The sequence below is a fragment of the Petaurus breviceps genome, unplaced genomic scaffold (assembly GCF_028583685.1).
Source record: "Petaurus breviceps papuanus isolate PSGF00001 unplaced genomic scaffold, PetGlider_PUasm1.0 90747, whole genome shotgun sequence".
Classification (NCBI taxonomy): domain Eukaryota; kingdom Metazoa; phylum Chordata; class Mammalia; order Diprotodontia; family Petauridae; genus Petaurus; species Petaurus breviceps.
This window is the reverse complement of record NW_027187334.1, coordinates 104,993-117,825: the sequence shown is the minus strand read 5'-3', so window position 1 is coordinate 117,825 and position 12,833 is coordinate 104,993. Positions and strand designations below refer to the sequence as shown.

Genomic DNA, 12,833 nt, shown 5'->3' with positions numbered 1-12,833 from the left:
CACACCATAGCTCCTTCTGTTTATCTTGATACTTGATTTTTCTTGTTCAGTCATGGCTGACTCTTTGTGACTCCATGGACCATACCATGCCAGGCCCTTTTATCCTCTATTATCTCTGGAAGTCTGTCTAAGCTCCTGTTCTTTGCTTCCATGACACTATCTATTCATATCATTCTCTGTTGTCACCCTTTCCTTTTGCCTTCAGTCTTTCTCAACATTAGAAGCTTTTCCAAAGAGTCCTGTCTTCTCATTATGTGGATAAAGTATTTGTTTCAGCTTCAGTGTTTGACCCTCCAGTGAATAGCCTGAATTAATTTCTTTAAGTATTGACTCATTTGGTCTCCTTGCTGTCCAAGGGCCTCTCAAAAGTCTTCTCCTGTACCATGATTTGAAAGCATTGATTTTGTGGCACTTAGCTTTCCTTATAGTCTAATTCTCACATCCATACGTTGCTACTGGAAAAACCGTAGCTTTGACTATATGTACCTTTGTCAGCAAGGTGAGGTCTCTGCTTTTTAATAGGCTGTCTGAATTTGCCATGACTTTTTTTCCAAGGAGCAAGCATCTTTTAATTTCATGGCTGCAGTGATCTTTGAGCCCAAGAATATAAAATCTGACACTGCTCCCATTTCTTCTCCCTCTTTGCCAAGAAGTGATGAGGCCATTTGCCAGAATCTTAGTTTTTTAATGTTAAGCTTCAAGCCAATTTTTATACTCTCACCCTTCTTCATTCTTCTTCACTTTCTGCCATTAGAGTGGTATTGTATACATATCTGAGATTGTTAATTGTTTCTCTTGGCAACCGTGATTCTAGCTTTTGATTTATCCAGCCAGGCATTTTGCAGGATATACTCCTTTTCCAATGTTAAACCATTCAGTTGTTCCACATTGAGTTCTAACTGTTCTTTGTAGTTGATTTTTTCTGGTGTCGATTTATTTTTAGAAAATACGCAGGCCAATTTATCAGTAGAATCTAGATATTTATTATTCATTGTTTTGAGTGGGAAGTAACTAGTAACATAACATTTTTTACTTTTAAAAAAAATCTAAGCTTTATCACTATGTCCTTTTGGACTTTTTTGTAATGTTATTAGCAAGGAATTGAGGAAGGCTATGAATGATGAACTTGAAATGAAACATGCAGGTACTTTATCTTAGAGAATCATTCCTGGGCCTGCTCTGTTATGAAGGATACTTCTAGCTCCTTTCTCTTAGAAACTTTTCCCTTCCCTTCCTGAAAGAAGCAGGGAAGGAAGGGAGAGAGCACTGTGTGAGGCCTACCACTCTCTCCAAGCAGAATAAAGAAAATCTCTGCTTATTCTTAAAGAAATGATTGCTTCATAAAGACTAGGCACTCAATAAACCTTTGTTGAAGGATTGAAGAGTCATATAGCTCTCCTGCCTTCACCCTTTTATCTCCAAGCTGATTAAAATGATTTTACATATAGTAACACAGAGTAGTATTTCTTTTAGCAATGCTCTGATAGTGACTTAAAGCAGCTTTTATCGTCTACCTTTGAGAAGAGAGTTTTTCATGAACTTTTCTGAAAGATCTAAAATGCTTTACATAACATACTTGAGCACAGATGGAAACTGATTTCCTGACAGAATGACATGTTTGGGGGAGAGTAGAAGAGTGGCAGTAAAGGCCAGAGTCTCTCTGACTTAAGAAATTGAGAGAAGTCCTGGACCTGATCCGCCATCACCACAAGAGGAACAGTTGGAGCACCACTTGGACCTAACATGATTAATTGCTGATGACTTCTTTCCCCCAACCCCAAAGCAACTCACCATCTTTATTGTTCTCTTTATAAAGTCAGGAAGGGAAAATATGAAATCAGACTAACAGATAAAAATACATTATTAACCCAGAGGAAATGGAAGTCAGTAAAATCTGCCTAATATGGGCAGGTATCATTGCTTCTAGGATAAAATACAAACTCCTGTTTAGCCTTTAAAGTTTCACACAACCTGTCTCTGACCTAGCTTTTCAGTCTCAATGAACATTTAGTCTTCTTCCCATACTCTATCATCGCCCCAAAATGGCCTTTCTTTTCCTTACAGAGGCCATAGCTCTTAGCACCTTCTCACTGGCCATTCCCCTTGTCTGGAATGCACTTCTTCCTTACCCATATCTCATAGATGCAGCTCAGGCGTCACCTTCAGCATAGTCTTTCCTCATTCCCCCCACCTGCTAGTACCATTGGTCTCAAACTACCTTGTCTTTAGTAACTTTGTATATATTTGTATGCATTTCATATTTATGCTTTGTGTACTTTAGGTGTGCTTGTTTCATCTCCCATTAGAAGATAAAGGCCTTGCAAGTAGAGATTGTTTCATTCTTTTTACTTGCAATGCCTCCTGGGTACCAGGCACTATGCTTGGTATACAGACACCAAGAAGGAAGCAATCTCTATTCTCAAGGAGCTTTAGAAGATTTTTTAAAACTTACTTATTATTTCAGTTATATAAGGTGACTAAGTATTGCCTACCAGTAGTCCATCAACTGTATGAAAATGATACTTCAAAAATGTTGGGGCTTACTTTCCTAAGCACTTTAATCCTTTCCTGAATTCTGATTTATTTTTTCATTTGTACCTGGTGCCCTTTTTCACAGATGAGAAGAAAGGTAAATGTCAGTACAGTTTCTTGTCTGAGTGACTAAATTAAAGGAGCCAGAGTTAGTCAGGTTTTAAACTTAGTTTACTCAAACTTTTTTTCTAGTTCTAGATAGAACTTAATCAAGATTGACTTGGCAAACATTTTCAGCTTAACTAGTAAAAGACTCAAACAAAGCAAATACTTTTATATTGTCCTATTTAGTTTCTATAGTATACAATTTAAGTATGCTAGAGACTTTTACAAGCCTTATTCTGGCATTGTCCATGTTGCTTGGCCATTTATAGGTTGTTATGAAATTCTCCTAGTATTTTCTGTATTCAACAGTTTTTACTGGATACCAAATTCTTCTGAGTATAGTTCTGGGTAAACCCATTTGAGAAGTTAGCTTAGAAAGTTTGTCAATTAGAGTTTTGATATTAGAATTCTGTTTATGAAGATTGATCATGTACTTTTACCTGGAATCAAGGCATAGTATCTTGCTTGAATGGTTGGTCTATGAAACTATTTCCTTGTTGTTGCCAAATGCCAAAACCTGGAGTTGTAAGGCCTTTGTGAAAATTCAACTATAATGCCCCCATGTTGATAGTCACTAATTGGAACAATGATTAATAATTCAAAGATTAAAGTAGGTAGTCAAAGTGTTAGGACCCTAATTGATTAATTTCCCAATTGTTCATACCTGTTTGCAAATAAGATTATACCTCTTTCAGTACTTTGAGCGATATAGGTAAGGTGGTTATTACTCACATTCAGCCTAAATACTTAAGGTTTTCTTGACTTTTATTGTATATAAGAATAGCAAAGTTCTACAAATCATGTTGAATTAAGTTTAATGACTTTGAGTTAGTAATGGTTTTCTTCTTAATGTATCTTCTGAATGGATTCTCCATTCTCCAGTCTCTTACAGTGGCACAATCTTACATCCTTTCTTTTTCATAATCACTCTGCCAAGACCACTCTGTAAAACTGAAAAATATTCATATGGAGGTGACAGATTTTGTTTTGTGACCATGAATGAGCTCATTTTCCTTTAATCTTAGCTATTATGAAAATTCAGTGAATATTAAGTTAATTACACTTTTATTTGTTATCTGTCTTCATCTTGCCACTCTGACAAGGAAAACTTACCTCTTATTTGAAAAAAATGCTGAAGAATTATAAGATTAATGAGGCTTCATATAAAATACTTTGAACTCTGTAGAAGAAAGTTATAAAACCATGTATTAAATTTCTGCTATGAAGCCATTTATCACAAACTAAAGAGCATTCTATTCAAACCTTTCCAAGTGAACAAATATTGACCATAAAATCATGTTAAGAGTTACTGGGATGGCACCATGTATTAGTTATTTTTTGTTCCACACCTCAGGAGAAGCCACTTTGCTATTGAAAAATCTATCCTTATTTCCAGATATTAATTGACTAGGTTTTATGACTGTTCATTGTCTACCAAGGCTCAAATCCTGCCGTAGTAGCTTTGTGACTTTGTGTAAGTCACTTAGTCACTCAACAAACATTTATTAAGTGCCTTCTGTATACCAGGCACTCTGCTAAGCACTGTGAATACAAAAAGAGGCACAAAATGATTTCTGCCCTCAAGCTCACAATCTAATGGGGGGGGGCAACATACCAACTATTATAGAGAAAGCAAGTTATATACAAGATATAAAAAATATATATCTTATACATAAACTGTACACACATATACATACATACATACATATCCTATATATAAACAGGTTAAGTAGGAAGTAATTAGCAGAGGGAATTAAGAGGGGTTGGGTAAGAGACTTTAGGAGTAATTTTAGTTGGGACTTAAAGGAAGTTAGGCAGGTTGGTACTCAGAATGGAGGAAGGACAGCCAGAGAGAATGCTCAGAACCGAGAGGTGAAGTGTCTTGTTCATGGAATAGCCAGGAAACCAGTGTCACTGTATCAAAGAGTCCTAAAGGTATAAGATGACTGGAAAGATAGGAGGATCTAGGTTATAAAGGGCTACGAATGTCAGAGAATTTTGTATTTGATCCTGGAAGTGATAAGGAGCCACTGGAGTTCATTGAGTGGGGTGGATGTGTATGTATGTGTGTGTGATATGATCACACCTTCATTTTAGGAAAATCATTTTAAGTGGCTGAATGAAGGATGGACTGGAATGGGGAAAGACTGGAGGTAGGTAGACCCACCAGTAGCTATTGCAATACATATGAGGTAATGAGGGCTTATACCAGGATGGTAGCAGTATCAGAGGACAGAAGGGGCTATATTTGGGAGATGTTGCAGAGATATAATTGACAGGCCTTGTCAACAGCTTGGATATTGTGGGATGAGAGAAAGCAAAGAGTCCAAGAAGATTCCTAGTTTGTGAGCCTGAGGGATTGGGGGGCATGGTTTTACCTGCTACAATAATAGAGAAGGTAGGAGGTGGGGACAGGATTTAGGGGGAAAGATAATAAGTCTTGTTTTGGGACATAATGATTTTAAAATATGTAGTAGACATCCAGTTGAGATGTATGAAAGACAGTTGGAAATGTGAGATTGGAGGTCAGAAGAAAGATTGGGGTAGGATAGGTAGATTTGAGAAGCATCAGCATAGCAATGTTAATTAAATCCAGGGGAGCTGATCACATGGATCACCTGTGAAATAGTATAGAAGGAGAAGAGAAGAGGACCCAGGACAGAACCCCAAGGGCCACCTACTATTAGAGGGTGTGATCTGGAGGAAGATTCAGCAGTCAGAGGGAAAGTGGTTAAATAGGTAGGAGGAGAACCAGGAGAGAGTAGTGTCCTAAAAACTTAGAAGAGAGTATCAAGAAGGATAGGCTGGTGAACAGTGTCAAAGGCTGCAGAGAAGTTAAGGAGAATGACCATTGAGAAAAGTGCATTGTATTTGTCACCTAAGAGATTGCTAGTAACTGTGGAGAGAGCAATTTTAGTGGAATGGTGAGGTCTGAAGCCAGATTATAAGGAGTTAAGAAGAGACTGAGAAGAGAGAAAGTGGAGGCACCTATTGTGTATGGCCTTTTCATGGAGTTTAGTCATAAAAGGCAGAAGAGATTAAGGATGATAGATAGCAGGGATGAAGGATTTAGTGATGGCTTTTTCAGGATGGGAAAGACATGGGCATGTTTGTAGGTGGTAGGAAAGGAGCCATTAGGGAGAGATTGAAAATAGATGAAATAGTGGGAATGACAGTGGAGGCAATCTGTTGGAGGAAATGGGATGGAATGGGATTGTTTAAACAAATACAAGGGTTAGCCTTGATAAGGAGTAAGGCCACTTAATTATGTGAGACAGGTGAAGGAGGAGAAAGTGGCAGGCCTCTGTTTCTTCATCTGTAGAATGGTTTAAATGAGTGCTAGGGTTCCTTCTAGCCCTTATTTTGTGATCCTACCCAAGAACATACAATCCAAGCCCTAAGAGCAACCTTAGAACTGGATTTAGTCACCTTGGAGTCCTTTAGGATCAGGGTGATCCCAAGGCCAATGTGAACCAGAATACATTTCCCTTTTCTGTACACTGGGATATAGTGTAAAGAACACAGCACTAGGAGCTGAGACTTGAGTCTGTTGTTATTTTTTCTTTAACCAACTAGCTATGTCACCTTGTTAAGTTTCTCCTGTCCTCTGGGCCTCAGCTTTCCCATTTGTCAAATGAGAGTTTTAGACTAAATATTACCTAAATTCCCTTTTAGCTCTAACATTCTAAAATCTTCAGGACTAGGCTACAACCAAACTGCTAATATTTGCCTTATTTTATCCTTTCACTTTTTGTGACTAAATATTTTCCTTATCTAACTGACCCTAGTGGATATTTTCTGACAGAAAGGGTAGAATTCATGGTATAGCATTATGATCCCAATTTTACAAAAGCCTGACTGCCTTCTGTGTTCTCTCTCAAACCTTTTTCCTTTCACCCTTGCCCCTATCTCTCCTAAATATAGAGGAAAAAGCAATTGATCAAGTTTAAATAGCAGCAGGCTGAAGATTATCTATGAGATAATAAAGGTTTAAATATTTAATTTAATTTAAAGGTTTAAGTATTTAAAGGTTTAAGCATTCCATAAACTTTGCTAATGATAATGATTCAATGAAAATCAATTTTGGTAATTTGCATTTGACTCCATCATGTGTCGCATTCTGCATTCGGTTCTGTTACATGTCATATTCTGTTTCATTGTATTGATTTTTCTTCTACATTCCTGCTTTTACCTGGCTGTTTCAATGTCTTTCCATAATTATCCTGTTCTTCCTACTTTATAATTCATTATTGTCACAGTTTCTGTTAAATTTAAATTGATATCAGACACCCCACTACCTCTACCACCAAGATAAGTGGGGAGAGAAGAGGGAATGGACCACAACTTGAAAAGTTCATTCATTTTGAATCTGAGAAGAGTTTATGGGGTTTTAAAAATAGTATTATCTCATTTTCAAAAATTAAATATTATTTTACTGTGTCTATAATAAATATGAGAGGCCATATGGCTTAGTGTTAATATAGGCCTGGCCTTGAGTCAGGAAGATCTGAATAAAATCTTGTTAAACACACATAAATTAATGATGAATTGAAGGAGTCCCCACACTGGGAGTTCCTCAAACTTATGGAATCACAGGTCTGGATGTGTGTGTGTGTGTGTGTGTACATATACATGTATACCCATTCATATACATTTTATTGTCACATTGCAATTACGAGTAATCATAATTGATGTGATATATATGTAATATACATATGAAAGATAATATAGAGGTAAGATGTATATTGTAATAATATATAACAATATCATGCATTAATGTGAGATATTGAAGTTAAGGGCTTTCACAGTAGCTATAATAGAAGAACTTAGCACTGCAGCAGTTCAAACATTATAAGGGTGATTAAGAGTGAATACTAGATTTAGATATTTGCTTTTATTGCTTTCTTAAGTGTTTCATACAGTAGAATCCAATTATCAACTAAATTAGCCACATGGAACCCTTCTCCCTTATCCCCAAATGTCTCAGGCATTTACTTTTGGAGTCATAGTAGTAGTATAGTTCTATAGTTACCTTCTTTTTGATCACTTACCATATTTCAGGGTAGTGGTTGCTGCTTTATAGCCATTTTCTGAAAGCTACTTTCCCTTCCCCTTCACTTACTACATTGCAACTTCACACATGTGGCTTTTCTTAGTTAATAGGAATGGCCAAAATGGATATATTTTGGGAAATTATCTCTTTTACTATTTGACTGTTTTCAATATATGTGCTATTCCATTAAGCTAATGGAAATTATAGAAACTACAGTGTTTATATTTAAGAAATATATGAAATGGCATCTTATTTATTTCATGTTTGGTTTAGCTAAATTTTTTTTTCATTTTTATTTAGGATTTGTTATCCCATATGCTTCACGTAGACCCACATCAACGGTATACTGCTGAACAAGTATTAAAACACTCATGGATAGCCTGTAGGGACCAGTTACCCCATTATCAGCTCAACAGGCAAGATGCGCCACATCTAGTAAAGGTAAAATAATTATTTTAAAACTCTGTTAATATTTAATGTCTATATTTAATATCTAAGCAAGTCATCCTACTGACCACAGTAAGGTAATTATCTTAAGAGGTTATTTTATCAGATACAAAGCCACCTTGAGGAATTATTTTAACTTCAAACTATTATTTTAAAACAGTAAATCTTTGACCCTTCTCAGCATTCATTAGTTTTTCTTTTCCATGTGATGAAGGAAAAGCTTCCTATCTTCCCTTGCCTCACTTTGTACACCTTATCATGCTTTTGTTTTCTTTTAAATCTATCATTTGTGGCAGCAGACAGAATGGAGGAAACAAAAACTGGTGACACTGTTGACACAAGTGACATCTAGTGCTCCTTCCTTCTAGTACAGTTGTAGACTTATAAAGGATGTCATGGGGAAGATCTACAGTGTTAATGGCATAAAAGTAGTGGAGTGAGCTGCCTGAGGTTTGTTCTTGTTTTGATTCTTTGTTTTTGTGTCTTATGCCTTCTGAGGTCTATTGCTCAATCTAGATATCAATGGAGAAGGAACAAGAAAGTTGATATTACCAAATGAGCAGCTAGTACTTATTTGCTCATAATATAACATACACTAGTTTAGACTCCCATGTAAGTCTTATGATTTAAATTCCCAGCCAAATTAGACTTACCGATCAGAATATAACAATTCAGAGAGACAAATCTCATGTTCTTCCCTATAGTTCAGTGCTGTAAGATGGGTACAGTGTTACAGGGTTTCCTAATATGGAGAAATCACATTCACTTGGAAGGCACCAAGGAAGGTTTCATGGAGAAGGTGCTAGTTGAGCAGGAATAATGAGTAGGATTTTGACATATGGGAATCCCTAAAATACTGCAGGGTATAGGAACAGGTGCCATCTCCTAGTTCAGTTGTACATTATCCAGTTTATGATCAGACTGAGTCAGAAGAAGGAGATCTCCAAATAGGAATGGTAGAGAGAAGTGATCACTGATGGGCCCTAGCTGTGTGTTGTAGAAGAAACAAGTTTGGAAGCAAACAGTAGCCATGTGGTTCTGATACTGGGAGCAGAGCAGGGACTCATTTCTAGCTTCCAGCCTAGATAGAAGCCTGCATTGGATCAATCAGGGCACAAGTCCCAGTCCAAGGGAATAGCCTGTAGTTCAGTCACTATGAACTTGCAGAGTGTCCCAATGGGCTAAGAGTGGCTGAATCTAGCAGCAGTCTACTTAAACTCCCAACCAAGATAAGCTGATAGACCCAAACCTAGATTAAGAATTTGCAGACCTCAGACCAAGAGGGCTGCAAGCAGACTTCTTCCCTATCACATCACATTAGGAACACTGAAATCTTGCAGGCATCCAATCTGAGTTATGAAAGCCCCAGAGTCTAGGCCAGACATCCCCCTTAGGTGTACTGATCCCCAAACTACATAAAGTCTAAAGTCAAGAAGTAGGCTGAAACAGTAAGCAAACAAAAAAAGAATCCCACCATAATAATTGTGAAGAGCTTTCATGACAGCAGAGAAGATTAAGACACAAACCTAAAAGAAAACAATGACTCAAAAATATCTACATTCAAAGCCTCAAATAAAAATATAACTTGGATACAAAAGCCAGTAAAAATTCCTGGAAGAATTAAAGCAAGAGGTTTTTTAAAAGCTAAAAAAGCTATCTTTCTTTCTTGGAGGGGAAAAAAGGAAGCTATGGCAGTAGTCCAGACCAGAGGTGAAGGCCTGAACTAGAGTCATAAAAGTGGGAATGGAAAGGAAATTAATATGAGAAACATTGTGGAGGTAGATTTAACAGGACTTGACAAATGCTTAGATGTTAGGGTAAGGAAGAAGAAGGACTGGAGTTTTGATCCTCTGTGACTTGGGAAAATGAACAGAAATATAGATGTCAGAAGGAGGGTGTGGTTTATTTTTCATATAGTAGGCTATTGTTTATTGGGTTAAATAGAATTATTTCAGTTTTAGTTTGCAACTAGAAATATTAGAAAAAGAACAAATTAAAAATCTTCAATTAAGCACCAAATTGGAAATCCTAAAAATAAAAGGTGAGATTAATAAAATTGAATTAATAAATAAAACTAGAAGTTGGTTTCATTAAAAACTCAATAAAATAGATAAGCCATTAGCTAATATGATTAAAAAAGGAGAGAAGAAAACCAGATTACTAGTATCAAAAATGAAAAGGGTGAATAGACCACTAATGAAGGTGCAATCAAAGCAATTATTAGGAGTTATGTTGCCTGATTACATACCAATAAATTTAACAGTTTAAGTGGAATGGAAGAATACTTACAAAAATATAAACTTCCTAGATTAACAGAAGAGGAAGTAGAATATATAAATAAACTTATTTTAGAAAAAGAAATTGAACAGTCCATAAATGAGCTACGTAAGAAAAAAAGCATCAGGACCAAATGGATTTACAAGTGAATTCTACCAAACATTTAAAGGTTAACTAATTCCAGTACTAAATTATTTGGAATAATAGGCAAAGAAGGAGTCCTACCAAACTCCTTTTATGAAACAACTATGGTGCTAATACCTAAACCAGGAAGAACAAGACCAGAGAAAGATAATTATAGACCAATTTCATTAATGAATATGGATGCAGAAATCCTAAATAAAGTACTAGCCAGGAGACTACAACAAAATATCACAAAGATTATACATGGTGACCAAGTGAGATTTATACCAGGTATGCAGGGATGATTTAATATTAGAAAAACCATCAGCATAACTGGCCATTTAACAGAAATCATATGACTACCTCAATAGATGCAGAAAAAGCTTTTGACAAAATACAACACTCATTTCTATTAAAAAAAACTTGAAAACATATGTATAAATGGATTTTCCCTTAAAACTCTAAGAAGCATCTACCTAAAACCATCAGTAAGCATTATTTGTAAACTAGAAGTCTTCCCAATTAGGAGTGAAACAAGGATGCCCATTATCACCAATGTTATTCAGTATTTTATTAAAAATGCAAGCAATACCAATAAGAGAAAAAAATTGAAGGAGTCAGAATGGTCAGTGAGATAATAAAACTATGACCTTTTGCAGGTAATATGATAATATACTTGGAAAATCCTAGAGATTCAGCTAAAAAGGTAGTTGAAACAATAATTTTAGCAAAGTAGCAGGATATAAAATAAACCATCAGTATTTCTACATGTCACCATCAAAGCCCTCCAAGAAAAAAATCTCATCAGATAGCCTATTTAAAATAACTGTAGACAGCATAAAATACCTAGGAGTATACCTGCCAAGACAAATCCAGGAGCTACATGAACATAATTATAAAACACTTTTCATACAAATAAAATCAGATTCAAATAATTGGAGAAATGGAATTGTTCATGGGTGAACAGAGCCATATAATAAAAAACCACAGTCCTGCCTAAACTAATCTACTTATTCAATACCATCCCAATTAAGTTACAAAAAAAATGTTGTACTGAGCTATAAAACAATTACAGAATTTATTTGGAAAAACAAAAGATCAAGATACCAAAAGAATTAATGAAAAAAATATAAAGGAGGTTTAGCAGTACCAGATCTTATAATAGATATTATAAAGCAGTAATTTTCAAAACTATCTGGTACCTAAGAAATAGAAAGGTGGATCAGTGGAACAGAATAGACATAAAATACATAGTAGTAAATTATTTTAGTGACCTTGTGTTTGACAAAGGCAAAGATTTAAGCTTTTGGGATAAGAATCTGTCATTTGGTAAAAATTATTGGACAAACTGGAAAGCAGTCTGGCAGAAATTGGGTATAAACCAGCATCTAAACCATTTACCAAGACATGGTCAGACTGCATTTACGACCTAGCCATAAAGGGAGATGATATAAGAAAATTAGAAGAATGGATGAGAAGAATTTATGAGTAAACAAGAGGTAGAGAGCATTGTGAGGTATAAAGTGGATAATTTTGATTACATTAAATTAAGAGGTTTTTATACAAATAAAACCAACATTAGAAGGAAAACAGAAATTAGGAAAAACAATTTTATAGAAACTTTCTCAGATAAAGTTCTCATATCTCAAATATGCAGAGAATTTTGTCAAATTTGTAAGACTATGAGTCATTCCCAATTGATAAATGGTCGAAGGATATGAACAGGCATGGGTTTTTTTGTTTTCTTCTTTTTTATTTTTAAATAGCGCTTTATTTTTTCCAATTACATGTAAAGCTAGTTTCTAACATTCCTTTTTTAAAGAAAAATTTTGAGTTTCATATTTTTTTTTCTCCTTCCCTCTCATTTCCCTTCCCCAAGACAGCAAACAATCTGATATAGGTTATACATGTGCAGTTGTGTGAACATATTTCCACATTAGTCATGTTGTGAAAGAAGAATCAGAAAAAAAGGGAAAAGCAACAGAAAAAGTGGAAATAGTCTGCTTTGATCTGCATTCAGATTCCATAGTTCTTTCTCTGGATGTGGACAGCATTTCCCATCATGAGTCTTTTACAATTGTCTTGGATCATTGTGTTGCTAAGAAGAGCTAAGTCAGTCATAGTTGATAATCACACAGTTTTCTGTGTATAATGTTCTCCTGCTTCTGCTCGCTTTCCTCAGCATGAGTTCATGTAAGTCTTTCCAAGTTTTTCTGAAATTCACCTGTTCATCATTTCTTATAGCACAGTAGTCTTCCATCACAATCATGTACCACTCCTTGTTCAGCCATTCCCC

General features: G+C 35.7%; 1 protein-coding gene across 1 annotated transcript in view; it reads left to right on the top strand.

Annotated features, from left to right (window-relative positions):
* Positions 1-12,833, top strand: part of RPS6KA6 (ribosomal protein S6 kinase A6) — a 108,353-nt gene that overhangs the window by 87,597 nt on the left and 7,923 nt on the right. The window contains exon 21 of the mRNA XM_069067370.1: positions 7,991-8,131. Within this exon, the coding sequence (XP_068923471.1) occupies positions 7,991-8,131 (141 nt within the window). The remainder of the gene's footprint in view (positions 1-7,990; positions 8,132-12,833) is intronic.